General features: G+C 43.5%; 1 protein-coding gene across 3 annotated transcripts in view; it reads right to left on the bottom strand.

Moving 5' to 3' along the window:
* Positions 1-394: 394 nt before the first annotated feature.
* LOC122807294 (uncharacterized protein ZSWIM9-like) overlaps positions 395-23081 on the bottom strand; it is a 430135-nt gene continuing 407448 nt past the window's right edge. For all 3 annotated transcript variants that reach the window (XM_044078424.1, XM_044078428.1, XM_044078426.1), the window contains exon 4: positions 395-2917. In XM_044078424.1, coding sequence (XP_043934359.1) covers positions 1576-2917 — 1342 coding nt within the window. In that variant the 3' untranslated portion in view covers positions 395-1575. The remainder of the gene's footprint in view (positions 2918-23081) is intronic.

The raw sequence follows: 23081 nt of genomic DNA, 5'->3' as shown, positions 1-23081 counted from the left end.
TAAGTCTTAAATTTTCTGAGGAAAAAAAAAACATTTCATCCATTCTTGTATGCACCTCCTCAGACATTCACAAAGAAAAATGTGGACAGAAATCAGCACATATACATACTTCTTTGGAGGAACTGGATGAACACCGGATAGGCTTGACTCTACAGTTGTTTAACATGTATGGAAAAGACATAGGAATGTAGTATTTTTTGAAGGGGAAGAAACTGGAGAGCATGAAGGCATGGGATGACATCTAAGGAACTCCAAGAGGAAAGGGAACAAACCCACTTCAGGGGAAAGTTAAAGACCATGAATAATCTGCAAGAACAGACAATGCCAACAAAGACTTGAAGCAAACATGTATGATGTACAGGCCCCAGATAGAAAAATAGAGAAAGTCTGATTAAACAGTTGATGATACTGTAATATTTTAAGAAAAAATAAGGTTGTACAGTTGACAGTGCTGGCCTTTTCCAGTAAAGAGTTTGACAATAATATTTAAACCATGGTAAGACAAAGCTGAAACACAAGTGGCAGAAGTAAAAACAAGTTTAAAATATTCTTTTATCTACCGGATAACTATAAAATATGCACAATGAATAAAGTGTCCTAATGTGTCAAGTTACATAAGTCCATCAGCTCTATATTTGTATACATATTTTTTAACTGGTTTCATTTGATTTTGCTGATTACAGTACTTAAAATACTAATGCAACATTACAACCATTCAGAAAGGTTACCTTCTCCTCAAGTATGGTAAAGGCATTGGCTGTGGTATACCAGCCTCTGTAATCCAGAAGTCTGGTAGTATAATATATATATATTACTAGTCAATTTTGGAATGTAAACTCTTTCTTTAAATGAAATATACATATATTTTTACAAACAGCACAATACTGTCAGCAATTATCTTGCATTAAAACCTAAACAGTGGATGTTGACTTCCTCCACAGCCCTTTAATACTGCTTACTGTCTTTTTACATGTTTACAATTAATATTTCTTGTAATCAAAATTCCATAGGGACTGGACTACATTTCTGTAATACCAACAACCAACGAAAATGCTCCAAGTGCAGCTGCTGTTTTATAAACAGACAAAAAACATGACAGAGTGCATGCTTCTGAAAGCTAACAGTATAGCTTGTGAAATGAGGAATGCTGAATATACCACCATAAGGAGTTTGGTTAAAAAGAAAAAAATACATACTTCAGTATGAAGACATACATTCCTATAAAAAAAACTTTAAATACAATTTTACAAAGATGATAAATGCTGCTGAAATATCTAGAAATGACAGGCAGTTTACTACCTAAAAAGTGTCCTTCACAGAGGATCGTATATGAGAAACATATGAATAAGTAATTAATTATTTGTCCAGGATAAATGGACAAGGTAATATTCTGAACCTATTCAAACATGGTAGTCTGTTGATGCTCAGTTAATTTTTAATGAGACTTGCTTACACAAAGTTGCTTCAAAGTTGTTTGGAAATGTACCAAAAACTAGAAACAACAATGTGATTCATAAAAAAGGCTGTCAAAGGCAAACTGCAAGATATGTTAATTTTACAATTACACAAACATGGTTACACAGATTTCTGTTTGCGTATTGAGAAACAGATTGTTTCTCCAGTCCAGAGGCGTGTAGCAAATATATGCCGACAAGGAAGAAGTGTTGAAGTATAAATTGTGCAGCTACAGGAATTTTGTTCTTTATTGACAGTGTACTCTGCAGTTCCATCATCAAGTACAAAGTTGTCCCCGTCCAACTTCATTCTGTAGCATCCATTCTTACCCAGACCAATCTCCTCTTCAATAAGACTGGCCAGATCATAGGAGCATATCTCACGAAAGCGGGGCTGAATTTTTTCTTCTTCGAGGTCAGTTGTCTCTGTTTTGAGAGTCTGAAGCTTGTGCAGTCTTCCAATATATTCTGCCATTGTGTGGTAGGATCCAAGCTCAGAGGAAAGCATTTGCTGGTGTGATCTCACAAATCTGCTAAATGTACTCCCTTTGTTCCTCTCAAATGCCCAGCTCTCCACCCACATTTCCTTGCGGGTGTCCCAGGTGTCCTGGAAATACTCTATAAATTCCTTGGAGAACATAGAATTCATTTCACGTAAATTTCTACTGTAGGAAACAGGTGACCATGAATTAGCAAGCTTGCAGAAAAAGTCCCAGATGTTGTCCTGGAAAACACCTTCAATTTCAATAGCTTTGTTATACAAACTCTCCAAAACTTGAGTCCTGCAAAACTGTACTTTAGCATTTGGAAGTACAGTCTGTATAATGCTCAAATCTTCATTAACATTTCCTAATATGAGGCAGTTTACTCTAGTTTTGATGTCTGGTACGCTCTGGACAAGCGACACAAGAATAAACCGGAAGATATCTTCTGTATCCTTTCTTCCTATGCAGTAGAGACATTCACGGCCTCTACCATTGGCATCTTCACACAGAATAAAATACAAATCAAATTCTTCACTCAGGTAAGTCATCTTGTCAAAGTACAGCACTCGAGGGAACCGGTCACACAAACGTTTCATGCATGATGTAATAAAGACAAAAGCCTTAACAACGACTTGACCTTCTACAAATACAAGTCTCACCTTAGCTCCTTGATCCTCACGTAGTAGATCCTCGATCTCTTTCAAGATGTCCAGTATACTACTGTCCTGAGCTCTGCAGTAATGCTGCAGCCTATGTAAATCTCGTAAGTTCAAGAACTGTTTGCTTGTCTCATTTGTCACTCGGATCAAGATAGAGGAATCATTTTCACCGACATATCTGTTTTTCCTAAAGCATTTTGCAAACTCAATGGGACATAGTTCGTGGTTGTGTTCCAGTTCAGCTGTAACCACAATCAACTTGTTCTGCACTGGATCTAGCTTCACTAAAATGCGAGCAGGACAGCCAGGTCTGTAATCTCTGCAAAATAAAAAAGTCTTATGAGAATATGTTCTGCTCTAAGAGGGGAGAACGGCTATTTTATATTTACAGAGTGCTAATTTAAGTCTGTAGTAATTAAACAAACTACCACATTCAATGGTAACACATTATGATTTCCTGAATTGCAATAAGAGTGTCAGAGCAAACAATCACAAATTACATTTTCTCACCACAATGTTGGATCTGTGAGAAGATTCTTTCGGTGTGCAAAAGACATGGAAGGGAAAATCCATGAAAGTCACATTTAAATCTTAATTGGTTAAGCAAAGCCAGGGTGTTGACCCACAGAAAGACCAGATGGCTGTGAAATGCTGCCATCCAGGTAGCACATCCACAAGATAACTAACTGCTGTGGCCGTGTCTACTTGCACATTAAAAAGGTCAATGTCTTCACTGCTTAGTAACTTTTCCTCACACAGTCAAGATGCAGGACGCACAAACCACATCATGAGTCAGTCAAGAATCTTGGATTCATTGTCTGAAGGATGAACAGCCTAATCCTGCAGGCTAGGGATGCACTTAGGGGTCATTTCATACATGAATTGTTCTGGCTTATGGATCTTAACCCAACCTGAGATCAGTCCTTGGCTGGACAAATGACTTCATAAGCTTTTTGTGGCACCAATATTTGGGTGATCTCAGTTCAGGATAATTGAATCTTTAAAGCTGTCTATTGCCAGTGGAAGCACCTAGGAGGTCTGCTCTAGAATTCAGCATGCCTCCTGAAGCTGTACCTACTAGGATGGAACAATGTGTGTATGTCACAGCCTTTTCTTACATCACCTGGTAGAGCATCTGCCAAAACACGGAGAGGTATCTGCTCCTTCCTCATCACTAAGGCTGTCTCAGACAGCCTCATGAGTTGGTTTAGGCTTAGAATTAATGTTTTTTGAGGCACAAGCAAATCTTTTGAAGGCAGAATTCTCAGAATAGTGTAATGGTCTCATGGAGGACTACTGATGGATGGGAAGAAGCTGGCCTTCTAGCTCTCAGAAGCCAGTGAGAAAGCACTGAAGAGCTCCGAACCAGCTGCTCTTTCACTGAAAGGACCAAAGTAAAACAAAGCAGAGTCCAGGTTATAACTAGCTGCAAGGAAGAAGATGGAGCAGAGCAGCCTGCCAAGAAATTAATGCCAGCAGTTGGTACACCAATGCAGATGGTGTAACAAACTGCTCAAAGACTGTGCTGTGCCAAGTAGCACAACATAATATATGAAAGAGCAGGCATCAGGGCATCCGTGGTGGAAAGCCCAATATCCATGGTCAACTGCCTGTAAGGCCAATGTTGGGGGAGGACAGGTAACCACTAATAAGACCAGCACTAGTTTCCTACAAGTCTTTGTGAACAAAGACTTTAGAATTCACCCACTAATCTGTCACAAAGTTGCCTTGCCACCCCAATGGTATAGATGAAAGGTGTCATGTTTATATCACCTGTGATACAGGTTCAGTAAACGAATCAAGGCGGTGGAAGGGTGGTAGAGGGATTTGTTTTCACAGGCTTAGGGAGGGTGCAGACAAAACACTCTAAACGGTTGGTCTCGCAGTGAAGGGAAAAGGAGTTACCCCATAGTACTCTTCTATCTATAGTAGGGGAAGGCTAGTTTACCTGAAGGTGCATAGGCTTTCATGGACCTCTCCAAGATGCACACCACCAGATATAGGGGGGAAGAGCATAGGGGAGTCTCCGATATATGCCCTTGGAATGCGTGTTAGAACTACAAAATGGTGCAGCTGCATGAAGTATACACAAAAATGAGGTCAAAGCAATGGGCCACAGTTTTTTTTTTTTTTTCAAACAGTATTTCACATTTCTTCACAAGCACAGATACCATGGCATGCAAATATGCAGAACCGCTGCTGTTGGTTCCAATTGTGGTACAGTGAGTTTTTCAAACACAACTTTCAAGTTCCATGAAGGAAAAGGTTCCCCTCTAGGTAATCTCAGATGAGTACTTCCCTTAAGAAATTGCTTTACATGTAGATGAGTAATGGAGGGAAGCTGGGATTCAGATTAAGATGGCTGAGGCATGAAGCTGAATGGTGGAACTTGTTTGAATAGACAGAAGAGTTAATAAAATATCTGAAATATATTAGTTTGTGAACACTGACTAAATTTGGACTGGCACGAGAAAGAAAACCTCTTCCAATTAGCTAAATAAGACTTTTTAGTGTTTGGCTTTCTGGGCTTTTTCAGAACGTATAGAGCATTTTGTACATAGAGTAAAGTGGATGGGATCAAAATCCAATCCTCCAAGCTGTAAGTTTGTTCATGATCAACAATAAAATTTTGGTCTTCCTCTCACTCATAAGACAAAGGAAAGGAGAAAGTACAGTTATGTACACTTACCATAAATGTAGATGTTCAAGTGTACTCACTGTTGCAGTCATCACCTGTGAGTTATCCCTTCTGTGGTAGCCCTCGGTCGGCCCGAATACCAGAGTCAATGTTTTTGTGCACTGCCTGCTTTCACCTGTAGTCTGACGTCAGGTCGTCAATACTATAAAGCAAGGCAGCCGACATCATTACATCAGTTTTTCTTGCCCTAACCCGTCAGAAGCACAAGGGAAAATAGAGAAGTGGTCCTGGTGGCTGACAGCCACCTAGGGAAGCATGTGTTTCTCTAGGGGAAGATGTGAAATGGGGGATGGAGGGAGGGAAAAGTACAGTTGTGTACACTTAACATAAATGTAGATGTTTGAGTGTATTCACTGTTGCAGTCATTACATTTGGGTTATCTGCTTGCAGGTAGCCCTCAGTCGGCCTGATTAACAAAGTCTTGGGTCCTCCGTCGGTTGCTGTCCCTTCTTCCATGACGTCAGGTCGTCAGGGGTATAAAACATGCAGCCGTCGCCATTACATCAGTTTTTCTTGCCCCAGATGTCACGTGCCTCCCTAATGGGAAGCAATTAAACATAAAAGCACAAAGATATAACTCCAACAAAAAAAGAAAATACACCAAAAAGGCTTTTAAGCATACTAAAGAAAGTAGAGGTATAGCCAAAAGAAGTTAGGAGGCTGGAGGGAGGGTAACCAGGACTGCAACAGTGAATACACTCGAACATCTACATCTATGGTAAGTGTACACAACTGTACTATGTTCTTCGTGCTTCATTGTGGCAGTCATTACATTTGAGTAGATTCCCAAAGCTATGGTTGGGAGGAGAAATTTAGATAGCATTAGGGCCCGCTATAAGGCCCTGCAAGACTGCAGTGGCAAAGCCAGTTCTGGATTTAGAGAAAATTGGCAAATTATAATGCTTGGTGAAAGTAAGTACAGAACTCCAGGTAGCAGCTTCTAGGATGCTGCTACCTGGAGTAGCAGCTTCTAGGATGTCCCTGGTAGGGACGCCTTTCAGAAAGGCTGTAGAGGTAGATGCAGCCCTGGTGGAGTGAGGTCTGATCCCCTGGGGGATAGGTTTTCCATGGTGCTTATAGCAGAAATGAATGCAATGGCTTATCCATTTAGAAATGGTTTGCTTTGAAATAACCTTCCCCTCTGCCCCTGCAACAAATGCCACCAGCAGTTGTTCAGATTTCCTTTGAGGTTTAGTCCTGTCCAAGTAGAATCTAAGTTGTCTGTGCACATCTAAGGAATGCAATATCCATTCCCCTTTATTCTGTAGACTGGGAAAGAAGGTTGGCAAATGAATGGACTGATTAAGGGCCACACTGGATACCACCTTGGGTATGGGTTCCACTTCATATCATCGAATTACCATTTCATCGAATTGCAAATCATCGAGACCAAATCGTCGAAAACTCATTTCATCGAAAACTCGTTTCATCGAATCTCAAATCATTGAAAACTATGAAGCAACTACAAATAACATTCCACAATGTTTTTACCCCACCCTAATTAAATATACCAACTCCAAGGTCACACTACAGTGGGGGAAAAAGGTAATTTCCTAACCCCACTGTAGTGCGACCTTCCTAGGGTTAGGTTCATAGGTTCATACTAGGCTATCTGCCCTAGGGCACTTATAAGCCTAGCCAGAATGTGTTTGGCTTTCGCCACCTATTTTAAAATTAATTTTGCTATGCCCTTTTTTGAGGTTAGTATACTGTGCCTCTGTCTAACAGTGACACAAAATACTGTGCCTCTGTCTAACAGTGACACAAAAGTGCTACCCGGGGTAAACCTACAGGCGGAGCCCCCCACATGGGGAGTGCAGGGGGGCTTGCCCCCCCCCACATAAACATAGTACAAAGTGTCTGGGATGTTATTTGTAGTTGCTTCATAGTTTTCAATGATTTGAGATTCGATGAAAGGAGTTTTCGACGATTTGGTCTTGATGGTTTGCAATTCGATGAAATGGTAATTCGATGATATGAAGTGGAACCTGGGCATGAAGGATGGATTGGTTCTGACGGACACCCTGTCCGCATGAAAGATGATGAAAGGCTCCACTGCCATAAGGGCCTTTCTAGCTGAAGTGATTGCTAAAAGGAAAGCTGTTTTCCAAGAAAGAAATTTTAAGTCTGCAGTAGCAGCTGGCTTGAAAGGAGGTAGAGTGAGTTTCTCCAAGACAAAGTTAAGATCCCAGGCTGGGGTTTGAGCTCTTCTGGGTGGTCTCAAATTTTTGGCCCCTCTGAGGAACTGCTTGAGCAGTGGATGAGAGAAGAGGGGAGGTTCTGTGTTATAATGAGCTGAAATGGCTGAGGCGTGGATTTTAATGGAGGAAAAAGACAGGCCCTTGTGAAGCATCTCAGTTAAGTATTGTAAAATCTGAGGTAAATTGGGCGCTGCTGTGCTCATGCCTTGAGACTGGTTCCAGGCACAGAATCTTTTCCATTTTTCAGCATAAGATTTTCTAGTACTAGGCCTCCTTGCCTCTAAAATGATATCCATCACAGGTTTGCTGAGGGATGGTAAAGGAGAGATTAAGTAATTAGCCAGGCTGCAAGGTTCAGTGTTGGAAGCTGAGTGTGCAGAATCGGGTTCTTCTGCTAAGACAGCAGGGAAGGAGTCTGAGGCAGGTGCCATGGAGATAATCGGTCACACTGCGCAGGAGGGGGTACCAGTGCTGGCGCGGCCAGTCTGGAGCAATCAAAATCATCCTTGGTTTGTCCTGTTTGATTTTTAGTAGCAATTTGGAGAGCAGAGGCAGAGGGGTGAAGGCATAGACTAGATAAGCTTTTCCAGCTGAAGGATAGAACATCCACATTCCAGGCTTGTTTGTGGGGAGTCCTTGTGCAAAATTTGTCCAATTGGTAGTTCTGGGGAGAGGCAAACAGGTCTCCCCCATTTGCTTGTCAACATGTTGAAAATCCTTGGTTCCAGTTTCCAGTCGTGTAGGTCCATGAGGTTTCCGCTTAGTCCGTCTGCCATTGTATTTAATTTTCCTGGCCTGAACTGAACTTGTAGGTGCACTTGGTAGCTCAAGGCTGTGTTCCACAATGCCATGGCTAGTCTGCAGAGGGGGTAAGAATGTGTACCCTCCCTGCTTGTTTATGTACCACATAACAGTGGTGTTGTCCGTCTTTACCATTAGTGGTCTTGGAAGAATGTGGTCCTTGAAGGCTGTCAGAGCATTCTGTAGAGCTAGCATTTCTTTTTGATTGATATGCAGGTGCACTTGACTTGGGTTCCATTTGCCCTGAATGCACTTCCCTGCCAGGTGAGCCCCCCATGCATAGTCTGATGCATTTGTTGTTAGGGTTTGGGCAGCAGGGGATGGTGTGAAAGGTTGTCCCTTGTTTTGGTGGCAGGCTTCTGCCCACCAAAGGAACTCTAGGCATAGGCAAGGTATGATAGGAATCATTGTTTCTAGGTCTTGAGAAACTTGACACCATAGGCTTTTTAGATACCACTGTAGTTTCCTCATATGCAGTCTTGCATATGGAATTAGAAGAATGCAGGAGGCCATGAACCCCAAGGCTTGCAGTATTTCTCTTGCAGATAGCAGGGTTTTTCTGGCCACTTGTTTGAAGTAGGATGTAAAATGAATTTGCTTTTCTGGTGTGAGGTAAGCCATCTGGGAAGTTGTATTCAAGCTTGCTCCCAGGAATATAATTTGTTGACAGGGTACCAGGTGTGATTTACTTTCATTTATGGTGTACCCCAGACAAGTTAGAACCATTTTTACAAAGTCCAGATGATTTAAAAGTATGTCCTGGCTTTCTGTCTGAATTAGACAATCGTCCAGGTATGGGTATATTTGAATATTTCTTTGCCTGCAAAATGCAATAACTGGAGCTAGGCACTTTGTGAATACCCTGGGCGCAGTACATAAGCCAAAGGGCAGTGCAGAGAGCTGATAGTGCGTGTAGCCTGCTTTGAAGCTTAGGTATCTTCTGCAAGATTCCCTGATTGGGATGTGCAGGTATGCTTCTTTTAAATATACTGTTGCCAACCAGGCATCTTTGCCTAGCACAGGAAGTAATTGGTGAAGAGTCAGCATCTTGAATTTTGGAATCTCCAAAAAGGCGTTTAGAGTAGACAGGTCCAGGATAGGATGTCATGAATTGTCTTTTCTGGGTACCAGGAAAAGTCTCAAGTAGAAACCTTGTCCCTTTTCCGCTTCTGGTACCAGTTGAATAGCCCCCATGCTTAAGAGAGAAAGTACTTGTTTTTGGGCCTCTGCCCACTGATTTTGGGGTAGGTCCAGCCACCCACTTGGTGTTGGCAATGTGTGGAAGTGAAATCTGTATCCCTGGGACACTATATTTAAAACCCATTTGTCCTGGGTAATGAGTTCCCAATTCTTTGCATGAAGAGCAATCTTTCCCCCCGAAGGGGCAGTCAGTTGATAAGTGCTTGGAAATTTTAAAAGGAAGTCACTGAGACAGATTACCATAGGGGGGAGTCTTGTTATTCCCAGACTTTGAAGTGGAGGCCCCCCCACTGCTTAGTTCTGCGAGTCCCCTGGGACTGAAACCTGTTTTTTTTGCTGTGTCTAGGTTTGGCTTGAGAAGACCTGGAAAGGGCTGGAAAGGACCAATTCTTAGAGGGCCAGTGCCTACTAAATCTAGGAGGCTGAACTTGTAAAATCTTTAACAGTCTGCACAGATTTAACTTTATCTTCCATCTTTTTTAAGAACTTCCTCAGCCTTGTTGCCAAACAGCCGGTCCTGATTTAAAGGAGCATCCAACTATTTAGCTTTAACATGATCAGGCAAAGATTTCTCCTTAAGCCAAACATGTCTTCTGATTACAGACCCAGTAACAGCAGCCCTGCAAGAGTCCTCTAATGAATCAAAACTACACTGCAAAGTATTTTTTCCGACTTGTTCGGCAAAATGCATTAAATCCTGTAATTCTTTTATTTTCCACACAGTCAGGAATCAGCATCATTTTCTGTTTAAGCAGTCCAATAACATGTTGCTGATATTTTAACACATGAAACTGGCAGTTTAAAGCTCTAATGGCCAAGGTTGCAGAAGTGTAAACCTTCTTACCCCATCTATCCAGAGCCCTGGAGTCTCTATCAGAAGGGGTAGGATTTTTAGCAGTAGAAGCCTTAATGGCCTTGGGCTCCTATAGTCTCTGGATCTGCAATAGGATTTTTGAAAAGGAACTTGTGGGACTCAGGGACCTTGTAGTATCTGTCAGGTTTTCTGGGAGCAGGAGTCAGGTAATCAGGGGCCAAACTAGATTCTGAGAAAACATCAACTATGTCTATTACAGGAGGAATAGCTAAAGGCCTATGCTGAAGTAGGAGAAGGAAATCCCTAAGCCTCTTTTTTTTAATCAGAAGAATCCTGGCTCTCCCAGTGGAAATGCTCCCTTAGAGTATGTAAGGGTTCCCCAAAAGAAAAATCCTCTGGAGGGGAAGCAGAGGGAATGGAGTCCTCTGCATCAAAATCCTCATAAGTAGGTAAGGGCAAATCCAAATCATCAGAAGAGTCAGAAAAAAAAAAGAATCCTGATCAGAAGATTCATAATCAACTTCAAGTCCTAGGCCTCTTAGAAGGGGGGGGGGGGTTGGCTACCCCTGATTAGTTATTATATCTTCAGCCATTCTTATAATTTGTTTTTTAGGCCTAGAGGCCTGAGCATGTGGCCTGGGCGTCAGTTTTTTAGACATGGATCGAGATTTAGGCCCAAGTACAGAAGGAGCCGTCGGTTTAATATGCAAGTCCATAGGCCTGAATACACCCTCAGAAGCCAGTGCCTGCACAGCTGCTCCAGACCCATCCAAGGTAGAGACATCCGCGGGTTCCATAGTTGAAGCATCTCGCGGCATACCGGACTCCGAATGGGTCTCAGTAGAGGCCTGCGAATCAGAAGTAGCAGGTATCAAGGGCTGCGAAAGCACCTCACTGAGTACCGGCGAACTGGTGACTGGCTTAAGAGAAGCGTTAGCAGTTTTGGACCTCAGCGGCCTGTCTCTGTCTTTATATTTGTGTTTTTTCGGAATCCCGGTAGTCGGATGGCTAACCTATGGCACTGATGGATAATTAAACTGAGAACTGAAATATTTAGAGGCGAAAATATACCGATGACGGATAGTGCGCTGATTATATAAAGCACAAAATCGACAGCAAGGTATGTTGTGGTCAGGGCCTAGGCAAGGAATACAGTACAAATGAAAATCCTTATGAGGTATTTGCTTTCCACAAGTAATGCAATTATTAACTTTTACTGACATCGGTAAGGAGCAAGAAAAAGTTTCCCCAATGGGGTACTTAGCTTTAATTGAAGACTTTGGTTCTGAAACTCGAATGCGAAAATTTCAGGAGTCGGCCGACTAGCACTTGCGAACTGCTTCTGCTTCGGGCTCCGCGTGGCAAGAAAGACTGAATAAAATGGCGTTGGCTGGATGTTTTATACCCCTGACGACCTGAATTCATGGAAGAGAAGACAGCAACCGATGCAGGACCAAAGACTTTGATATTCAGGCCGACTGAGGGCAACCTGCCAGCAGATTACCCAAATGTAATGACTGCAACAGTGAAACATGAAGAACATCTGAAAGTTTTGATTGCCTGCTCTGAAGCACAGGAATTTTCTGCATGATTCCCTGATGGGGATGTGGAGGTAGGTGTCTTTTAGGTCTAGTGTCACCAGCCAGGTATTTTGTGTGAGCACAGGTATGAGCTGCTGCAAGGTTAGCATTTTGAATCTGGGGACCACCAAGGAGGTATTCAGTTTGGATAGATCCAGGATGGGGCGCCAAGTGCCCTCTTTTCTGGGAACAAGGAATAGTCTAGAGTAAAAACCTTTTCCTGTTTGATCTGGAGGGACAGGATCTACTGCCCCCTGGGATATTAGGTGTTTTTACCTATTTTAATGCCTCTGCCCACTGGTTTGGGGGGAGGTCTGGGTACCCTCTTGGAATTGGGAGTTCGCTGAAGGAGAATCTGTATCCCTGTGAAATTATTTTTAGCACCCACTGGTTCTTGGTTATAGAGACCCAGTTGTCCTTGAAAAGGGTGAGCCTTCCTCCTAGTTTTAGATGAGTAAAAGGAGGGCAGAGGGGGGAGGGAGAGTCATTGTGAGTGCTTACCATAGAAGCTTGGCTTAAAGCTCCCTGTCTTAGCAGTGGAATTGGTCCATTGTTTGCTTCTTTGCTGGCCCTGGGATATGGGCCTGGATGTCCTGTCCATGCAGGGCTTAATTTCGCCCTGTCTGCAGGGTGCAAGGAAGGCCCAGTGCTTAGAGGGGAAGTTCCTGCTGAATCTGGGCGGTTGAACTTGAAATAAATCTTTTTCTGTTTGCATAGCTTTCGCTTTGTCTTCCATTTTATTAAGCACCTCTTCTGCTTTTCCCCCCCAACAGGCATTCCATATATCTAGGGGTGCATCAATAAGTTTAGACTTGACATGATCAGGGAGAGGTGGTTCCTTCTGCCATGCATGTCTCCTAATAACAGATCCTGTCACTGCTGCCCTGCTAGAGGCTTCTAGGGCATCATATCCACATTGTAATAAGTGCTTTGCCACTTGACAAGCAGAGTGCAGTAATTCTGCCAGCTCTTTTGAGTTGGTTCCGTCAGGAGAGGTAGCAATCTGTTTTAATTGTTCCAAAGTCTGTTGTTGATATTTTGACACATGGAGCTGACAATTGAGTGTGCAGATAGCTAAGGTTGCAGAGATGTACACTTTCTTACCACACCTGTCCAGAGCTCTGGAGTCTTTGTCAGAAGGAAGAGGATTCTTGGCAGAACTAGTCTTAGCTCCTTTTGGTCCCTGTGTAATGACCTTAGGGTCTGTAGCAGGGTTCCTGTACAGGTATTTGTGAGAATCCGGAACTTTGTATTACCTGTCAGGTTTAGCTGGAGCAGGAGGCAGGACATCAGGGGCTAAACTGGATTCTAGGAAAACATCATCCACCACTTCTAGAATAGGTGGGATGGCCAGGGGTCTGTGCTGGGGCAGGTCCAGAAACTCTCTAAGTCGTTTCTTTGACTGTGGGTAGTCCTGAGATTCCCATTGAAAATGTTCCCTGATGGAGTGAAGGATTTCCCCGAAGGAGAGGCCCTCTGGAGGGGAGGTGGAGGAGATGGATCCCTCTGCATCTGAATCCTCATAAACAGTTAAGGGCTGTTGTTCCTCTTCTCAGGCAGAATAATCAAATTCCTTAGACTCTTGGTCTGTCATAATTTCTGGAGAAGGAAGGCTTTTCTTTTTTGGAGTGGGGGCTTGAGTACCTCGGATAAGGGAGATGAGATCCTCTGCCCTTTTAAACATTTGAGGTTAGGGTGGGGGAGCAGTAGCAAGATGGTGGCTAGAAGCAGATTTCCTAGGAGTGGCCTGGCTTCGAGGCCTCGAGAATCTGTTGGTCTCTGAGAAACAGTAGTCGGAAGAGAACATGTCTTTTTTTGTCTAAAATCGGGAGTGCGAACAGCCTCCTCGGAAGCCGATGCCTGTGTTGCGGCTCCGGACCCAACCAAGGCAGAGACAGAGAAAGGCTTGAAAGACGAAGTGGATTTCTGTGGCATACCGGACTCTGAAAGGGTCTCAGCAGAGGCCTGCGTAGAAAGCGAATCAGGAATCAGTGGCTGAAAAAGCGCCTCACTGAATTCTGGACAACTGACTACTAGCTTAGTGGTAGCGTCATCGGAAGGCTTAGGAAGGTCGTCAGAAGGTGTGGCCTGTGTCTAAGTTTTTTTGGAATATCGGTGGATTGTTGGCTGATGGACGCCATATCAGTATTTGATGACGGAATACAAAAATAATTGTCTACAAAAAAACTCTACGGCGAATGGTTCTCACATTAAAGAGCACACAGAACCGGCAACGAGGGACGTCGTGGTCTGGGTCTAAACAAGTGATGCAATAAGAATGAAAGTCTCGGTGTGGGATCTGTTTTCCACAGGCGAGACAATTGTTGACTTTTTCGGACATCGGTTAGAGCACGAAAAAAAAGGGTCCCCAATGGGGTACTTAGCTTTAGACATTTTCTGCTGAAATTCAACTTCTGGTAGCAACCAACTGGCACTCGTGCAAACTGCTTCTGCTACGGTTTCCACGGCAAGAAAGACTGATGTAATGACATCGGCTGCCTTGCTTTGTAGTACTGACGACCTGATGTCAGACTACAGGTGACAGCAGTCAGTGCACAAAAACACTGACTTTGGTATTCAGGACTGCAGAGGGCTCCCACAGCAGGGATAACCCACAGGTGATGACTGCAACTGTGAAACACAAAGAACATCCACTGTTGCCTGTGCCAGAAAGGAGGAATTGGGATCATTTGGGCCTGTCATCCCCAAGTTAATTCTAAAGGTAAGGTCAAAGGGATTTTTGTGGAAAGACATACAGGAAGAAGTCCACCCATTTGAAATGGAAGGCATCCACTCTCCAAGCCCCACTGGTGAATGAGATCCAGAAAGCTCTCCCTTTTTAGCATCCATTCTTTGGGGTCTAGGAGGGTTTGACTCAGAGTCTGCCAGGAGATTGTGCTGACCCAGGATGTATGATGCTATGGGTTGCTGTGCCAGTGTCCAAATATTCATAGACAGTCTGCATAGGGAGTAAGATGGTGTCCTCCTCACTTCTTTATGTACCACATAACTGTGGTATTATCTGTCCAAATCTGAAGAGTTTCTGGAGTCAGCTCGTTTTTGAAAGCCTTCAAAGCCAAGAAATTGCGTTAATCTCTTTCTGACTGATGTTTCGCCTGTTCCCACCACAAGTCCCCTGAAATCTGACATGCCCTATTTGAGCTCCCCAGACCCTGTCTGAGCTGTCTGTAGTTAAGGTTTCTACTGCCTGTGGAAAGATGAACTGGGCTCCTGTGTTGGTACAAACACTCTCTTTTCACAACAGGATCCTTTTTTAGGCATGATAATAGAAGAATCATGGTTTCTGGAGGATGGAAGTCTTGTGCTCAAGTGTTCTTTAGGAACCACTGCAGATTCCTCATGTATAACTTTGCCAAGGGAATCATGATGATGTATGACGATATAACCCAGGGCCCTGATGAATTCTATTGCCAAAATGTTGTGTCTGGTTTGAAGGTCTCTAAGGCACATTGAAAGAAACAGGATTTTGTCCTGTGGAAGGAAGGTTTTTTGTTTGCACAGAATCTATAACTTCCCCCATGGTAATTCTTGTGCTTGCTTACCAACCTTCTGAAAGCAATCCATGGTGATTTGCAAGGCTATCTGAAGTTCTAGAGAAGATTTTGCCTGAATCAGGAAGTCATCCAGTAAGGGTAACTATGGACTCCTAGTGTCCTTCAAAAAGCAATGACTTGTGTCAGACATTTGGTGAAAACCCTTAGAGGCAGTAGATAAGCCAAATGGTATGGCACAAAATTAGTAATGTCATCCCCCTTACAAATGGGATTTAGGAACGTGAAGGTAGGCAATCTTTAAATCCAGAGTCACCATCCATGGCCCTTAAAAGATCAAGAGAAATTAATAACTTTTGCAAGGTTAACATGTTGAATTTGGGAGCATGGAAGAAATTTTCTTTAACCCTGAGAGAGCTAAACTAGGCCTCCAAGCCCCTTCATTTCTGGGCAGGTGTAATAGTCTTGAGTAGAACTTTGTCCCACTTCTTTTCTGTGAATTCTCTGAATAGAACCCCATACAAGCATGTGGTTTATAATGGGAGGCAACAGCTTTTCCTGTTTTTTTTTTTTTTTTTTTTTTTTTTCTTTCTGAGGCGAAGGAAGGGAATCCCTGGGAAGAGTTTTTTTTTTTTTCAAGATTGAATTGCATAGCCTTCTTTTATGATTTAAGTACACCATTTGTTATGGATTCCCAATGGTGGTAAAAGGTTCATAGTCTTCTCACTAGGGGGAATGGGCTGGGGTGGAATTTGGGGAAGAGGAAATGAGGAGCTGGAGACAGTTACAGCTGCTCACAGAGTGGGGCAGGATCCTTGAATCCCCTAAGTTTTGAACATTACTTGGTTTGTCACTTTCTCTGCATTCTTGGCCTTTATTCTTTAGTCTGGCTAGTCTTCTTGTGTTTGGGTGGAAAGGACCAGGATTTGAAAGGGTAGTTACCATTATACCTAGGAGTCAGACATGTAGAATTCCTTGGTAGATTTCATTTGTTTTCCCTTTTTATTCAATTTAATCAATATTTTCTCAATCGGAGGTCCAAAAAGGAAAACGTGGTCTATAAGGGCATCAAGGAGCTTAGCGTTTACCTGGTCTGAGAGGGGATGGGTTGTTAGTCAGGCATGTCTTTGAATAACTGACCCCATAGCAGCTGCCCTGCAGGATGCATCAACAGCATCATAGCCACATTTAAGAGAAAGGGTCTTTTCTTGTATCATTCTATTTTGGATATACACTGTTCCAGCAATGACTCAAGGTACTTGACTATATGGAACTAGCAGCTGAGAACCCTCATGGCCAAGGGGATGAAGTAGAAGTCTTTTTACCAAATTGATTCAGCAATCTACTTTCCCTTTTATTTGGTAGGGGGTTCTTGCATGCATGTCCAGGAGCTCCTTTATCAGACTCGGTAGACACCACTGTGGATCCACCACTGGGTTTTTATAAGTGTGCTTATGAAACTCGACCATCCTATAATAGCAATATTATTTCCTAGGAGCAGTGGGAAGGGTGGCAGGATGCTGAGATATGGCCTCATGCACATCATCCAGGACTACATGAACTGAAGAAACTGCTAAAAGGTCTAGGGTTTGGGGGGTGTAAAAGCAGCCTGTAATGAGTCTGGGCCAGAGAGAATTCCCTAGACTATTAAATGAATGCTTCCCTCATCCTGTGAAAGGTGTCACCAAGGGAGGAAGCTGAGAATAAGGATAAGGTGTCATCAGAATCTTCAAAAGATGTAGGGGGAAGATGTCCTACACATGCCAATTCATCTTCATACTCTGATTCTGAGGAATATGAATGTTCCTAGGGAAGTACCCCTTTTCCACCTCCTTTTCTCAGGGGAAGCTCCTTTCAAAGAATTTTTCTGCAGGCAGACTGCCTAGTCTTCATGAAATCCATGAAGTTCTGGGCCAGCCTGACAAACTCCTGTGGAGAGACCTGCAAAGAAGCGGCAGTGGGCTGAGACAGTGATGGCTGGGGCAAACTGAAGGCCTCTTGGATTTGGATACCAGGGAAGTGAAGGTCTCAGGTTGCGTGTGTGTGGAGCAATCTCAGTCTTGATCCTGGGGATCTCCTCCCTAACAATAAGTAAATGTACACTGCCACCCCCCCCCCCCCCCCAGTCACTAGCATATAGACATAGGTAGCCGTAGCCTACTCAATGGCTTTGCAGACACAATCAACATTGGCCTGGTGTCCAACTTAGTTGTAGTGGCCTCCAGATTCATTATGCCAGTGGGCTCCAGCCTAGAAGGCATCAGACCAAGGGGATGCAAAGGCACCTCACTGCATCTGCAACATCAGTCTTCATCAAAAGCTTGGACAAAGAAGCATCCTTGGATTCCCTGACATCCCTCTCATTTGGAAATTTAACTCGTTACATCTGAGTGACGCCTCCAGGTGCATCTGCAGTTAACTCCCACTGTCACCTCTAGATGTCAAATATTGCTTGTTCATATTTGCATCAATAATTCCAAAACTGTGCTATGTACAAGGTTTTAAAAGATTTCATCTTAAAGCTTAGACAATGGCAAACACAACTGCATTAATATTTGACCTCTGTTTAGTGCAAGTAAGGAGATATTGACAGTTGTTTTTATAATATTAAGTTATATAGATATAATGTTCACATTTTTCTAAACATCTCAAAAATCAAGTAAAACAGACAGAACTTCTTAGCCTCATATAAAAGCTCTCAGCCAGGTGAATAAAATGCTGCTGACAGTATGTGTGTAACTTGAGTGGTTGTTGAGATGCTGTATGTTGTTTACAAAATATTACAAGCAAAGACGTTATGTCCTATCACACTGTTCACTCTGTGTTGTTGATCTTCATCCATTCATCACTGCTGGGTTTCGGTTCCATCCTTGGAACTGAGTTGGCCTTATACCAAGCTCGTGCCAGCCAAAAACTCTCAACCCATAATACCCTTCTCCCTGTTACCTCAGATCGAGTTTGCCCTAATTAGTAAAAAAAGAGGCTGTCTCCGAGCAAAAACCTTAATCCAGGAAAAGGACCCAAAGTATCCCCCAGGAGCCTCTAGGAGGGGGAAGGAGGGTGGGACGTGATGAATGGATGAAGATCAACAACACAGATGGAACGTTATGGTAAGACACAACTTCTTTATCTGATGTTGTTAATCTTCATTCCATTCATCACTGATGGGACAGAGTCCCCAGCTACCTTATATCACTTGGGCGGCCCTATGGAAAAACATTCCTGAGCAACACTAAACCAAAAGAAGTTCTTCCCCTGGAGACCAGATTCAACTTGTAATGAGTGACAAAAGTATGGGGGGAAACCCATGTGGCTGCTGCACAGATGACGTCCAATGAATCTGTGGAATGGAACTCCACAGAAGTTGCCACTGATCTGGTGGCATGAGCTCTGATGTTTGGTGGAACAGATGTCATTTCTTGGTTATAAATGAAAGTTATCCAGTCTCTCAGTCATTTGGATAGGGTCACTTTAGAGACAGACTTTCCCATTTTTGGACCAGAAAAAGGATATAAATAACTGGTCTGATTTTCGGATTGTTTTTGTCCTAGGTAAAAGCTCAATTGTCTGTGGACATCAAGTAAATGTAAACAATACTCTCCCTTGTTCAAAAATATAGGAAAGAACACTGGTAGGTCAATAGTCTGATTAACAAGGGAGCTCAGAGATTACTTTGGGCAGGAAAGAAGGGTTGGTCCATAGTGATACTCCGTCCTTATGGAAGATCAAATAAGGACGCTTGGTACAAAGAGCCTGGAGCTCAGAAATGCATCTGGCCGATGTAATGGCCACCAGAGAAAGAGATTTCCAAGATAGAAACTTGATGTCACACGTGGCTGCTGGCTCGAAAGGAAGCCATGTCAAAGACTGTAAGACAGGAGTGAGAGACTATGGGTTTGCTAGACTCCTTTCAAAAGGGTTTTGCTTAGACGATGAGAAATTAAAGAGGAGTCACCAGAACAATTATGAAAATTCGAGATGGCAGCTAAATGAACTCTTATAGTTGATGCTGCGGTGCCCTCCACAAAAAAGTTAGACAAGTGTTGAAGTATGGCAGAGACCAGTGCAGAATATGGATCTAGTTTTCTAAGTCTAGACCAAATAGAAAATCTTTTCCATTGGTCAACATAAAGTTTTCTGGTGGATGGTTAATGCAAAGCTAGAATAATGTCACGTACTGGAGAGGGAAGATTACAATGCCTGGCGATCATCGGAAGTGGAGAACCCAAGCTGTGAGCTAGAGACTGGTCAAGTACAGGTGGCTCAACCCTTGGGGGTGAGTAATCAGATCTGGAGTTGGATTCAAGGTCCACAGTCTGCAAAGTAGATGAGGCCAGAGAAAGGGGAACCATACCTGTCGAGGCCAATATGGTGCTATGAGGATCATTTTGCTTTTCATGTGAAGAGCTTTCTTCAGGACTTGAGGAATGGGAGGATAAGCATAAAGCAGTCCCGTGGGCCAATCGTGGATAACAGTGCCCCTCAGGGACTCCCCCTGTGGGGGAATTAGGGCAAAGTAGTTGCTGCATTTGTGGTTGGACAGGGAGGTGAATAGGTCGCAGCAAGGCTGGCCCCAACGGCTGAAAATCTTTGTCACTATGTTGGGGTTGAGAGACCACTTGTGAGCAGGAGAATGCATCTACTCAATTTGTCTGCAATCACGTTGGAGTTCCCCGGGATATGTGTTGCTATCAGAAAGTAGTTGGAAACTATTGCTCATTACCAAACTCTTATGGCCTCTCGACATAGGGGATAGGACTTGGTTCCTCCTTGTTTGCTGATATACCAAACTACTGACATGTTGTCCGACTGGATAGCAATTGTTCCCGAAGGAAGGGCAGACTGAAATGCTTGCAAAGCCAAAAGCACTGCCCTCAATTCTAGAACATTTATATGCAGATTGGCCTCTAAATCGGACCACGTACCTTGGACAGTCATTCCCTGAAAATGCCCCCCCACCCCATCAAGTAAATGTCCATGGTCACAATGGCGCTGGACTGAGGGGGTGGAAGGATCGGCTCCAAAGTTCTGTCTCCAACTTCATCCACCAAAAAAGGTCTGGTTTGCATCAATTTGTTATTCAAATCTGGAAGGACAATGGGTGGCAATTTGGATACCATTGGGTTAACAAAAGTCACTGTAGGAGTCTCATGTGAAGCCTTGCCAGGGATACTGTTAATATTGATGCTGCCATTAACCCTAACAGCTGCAGGACTTGATGAGCCGGTACCAAGTCAAGTCACAGTATCACTCGGAGCTGGATCCTTAGTCTTTGAAGCCTGTGATCTTGGGAGAGAGATTAAGCAAAAGGGGGTATTGAATGTCACGCCTATAAATTCCTGGGATTGGGTTGGAGTTAGACTGGATTTTTACCAGTTTATATAGATTCCCAGGTGATTTGCCAAAGAAAAGATGTAGTACAAAGCTGTTATCAGTAGATGCTTGGTGGGGGCGGTGAGGCGCCAATTGTCTAGATATGGAAACACCCAGAATCCTTGTAGTCTTAAGTGAGACGTCACTGCTGCCATGCATTTGGTGAACACTCTGGGGGTTGTAGAGCATCTGAAGGGCAGAGCATGGAATTGATAATAACTGGCTCCCAGCCGGAAGTGAAGGAACCTTCTGGAGCGTCTGTCCATCTTGATGTGGTAATACGCATCCTGAAGGTCTATCAAGCACATCCAGTCGCCTTCCTTCAGAAAGGGGAGAATGCACTGAACTGTGACCATCTGGAATTTTGTCTGGCTGACGAACTTGTTTAAACAGCTAAGGTCCAAAACTGATTGGTCTCCAGTCCCCTGTCTTTTTTGGCACCAAAAAGAGTCATGAGTAGAATCCGGATCCGGTCTGGTCTGCTGGGACTTTCTGGATGACTCATTTTAAGTACAACTTTTCTATTTGTAGAGTTGCTTCTTCCCTCAGACTGGGTGGAATGTCTGGAATTCGTTTTGGTGGCTTTGGGTAGGAGTTGAATGGGATTTGGTAACCTCTGGTTATTATCTTCTGCACCCAAGAATCAGTAGTGCTTGATAGCCAGGCATTGGGGTACAGAGAATGACGTCTCCTGACTTCTTCCAGAGGAAAGCAATCAGCCAGCTCTTTAGGAGCGCTGACAGGGTTGTCCAGAGAACGAATCTCTGGAACCCTGATTACGCGGACCCCTCTGCCTCTGTAGGGGCGTCTTCTGGAAGAATTGCCCCCTTTGCCTCTGGGGGTGAACTCACCATGTGCATCACGAAAAGGACCCTGAGACTTTTTCTGCCACAATTTCCTGCTTCTCTGGTTCCTGGGAAAGGAATGCTGAGGAGTGGAGAAATGTACACCAATGACAGACAGGGTCTTGCCATCCTGCTCACACCTGGCTAGTGTGTCCTTCACTGTAGGGCCAACCAGGGAAGATGTTTCCAGTGGAGTGTTAAGGAAGGAAGACTTAAAAGGATCCATGAAGTCACATAGGCGCATCCAGGTTTGACGTCTCATAACTACACTTGAACCCGCAGCTCTAGCCACCCCTTCGTTTGCATGTGAAATTAACCTCATGGATGAATTAGAAACTGATTCCAGGGTCGCTAGCTGCGAGGCTACCTGGTCATTAAATTCGTGAGACATCTGTCCTGATAGAGTACCAGAGAGTTTGGAGATGAGGTCTCTCTGGAGTCTGGTGAAATGTGCCAGGTAGTTCAAGGACCGAATTGCAAAGGTCGATGAAGCAAATACTCGCTTCCCCAGTCTGTAAACCACTTGGGACTCCCTGTTAGGTGGGTGAACAGTATGGCTCTCCTCAGCGGGCTCTTTCTTAATGGCTGCCACCACCACCATTGCATCTACTGGTAAACCTTTTGACCAATGTGGATTTTCTTCAGGGGGAGACAGGATCTTGTTTGGTCTTCTGGGGATTGCTACAACAGCATCAGGGTTCTTCCAAGCGAGCTGCACCACAAGCTGAACAAGCTCGTCTGCAGGCAGGGTCAACCAAGATGTAGATGGTCGAGCAGGAAAAGCCTGCAGAAAAACGTTCCTCAGAAGAGTTTTTGGGCTTCCAATCACCCCTCTATCAAGATGGGCCTGGAAGCAGTGGTTAAAATGTTGGGTGAGGGCCCTAAAACCACTTGTATTTGTCAGTTATTAGAATTTGCTTTGATGCATAATTATTTTGTTTTTGAAAATTATTATTATTTGCAATTGGAAGGAAATGCAATGGGGGCGGCTTTTGCCCCATCTTATGCAGTTTTATTTATGGCACATTTTGAAAATCTGTTTGTGTATGTTACAGATTTGTTAAGATCAATGTGATCATGTTCAAAAGGTTCATTGATGATTTGATTTTTCTGTGCAGGGGGAGATCAACGAGTTTGATCAATTTATTGAACTACTTGGTCAAAACACATATGGCTTGGAATTTACTTATACAACTAGTAGGAATAAAATGCAATTCTTGGATGTTGAATTTTATATAGATGAAAGGGGTGTTTTGCAATACAAACCATACCATAAGGAAACAGCTGCAGATAGCTTTTTGGAAGCTGGCAGTGCTCATCCTGGTCATTTGATAAAATCCCTTCCTTATGGTGAGTTTAGAAGAATAATGACCAATACCTCTGATAAAAAGTGCTGGAGAGGGAATTTGATCTAGTTAAGGAGAGGTTAAGGCGAGGATATAGTATGGAATATATAAGT

Source organism: Protopterus annectens, chromosome 1.part1 (genome assembly GCF_019279795.1).
Source record: "Protopterus annectens isolate FY-2018-M chromosome 1.part1, PAN1.0, whole genome shotgun sequence".
NCBI lineage: Eukaryota > Metazoa > Chordata > Ceratodontiformes > Protopteridae > Protopterus > Protopterus annectens.
Note: the sequence above shows the minus strand (reverse complement) of the source record. Positions and strands in the feature narration are given on the sequence as shown.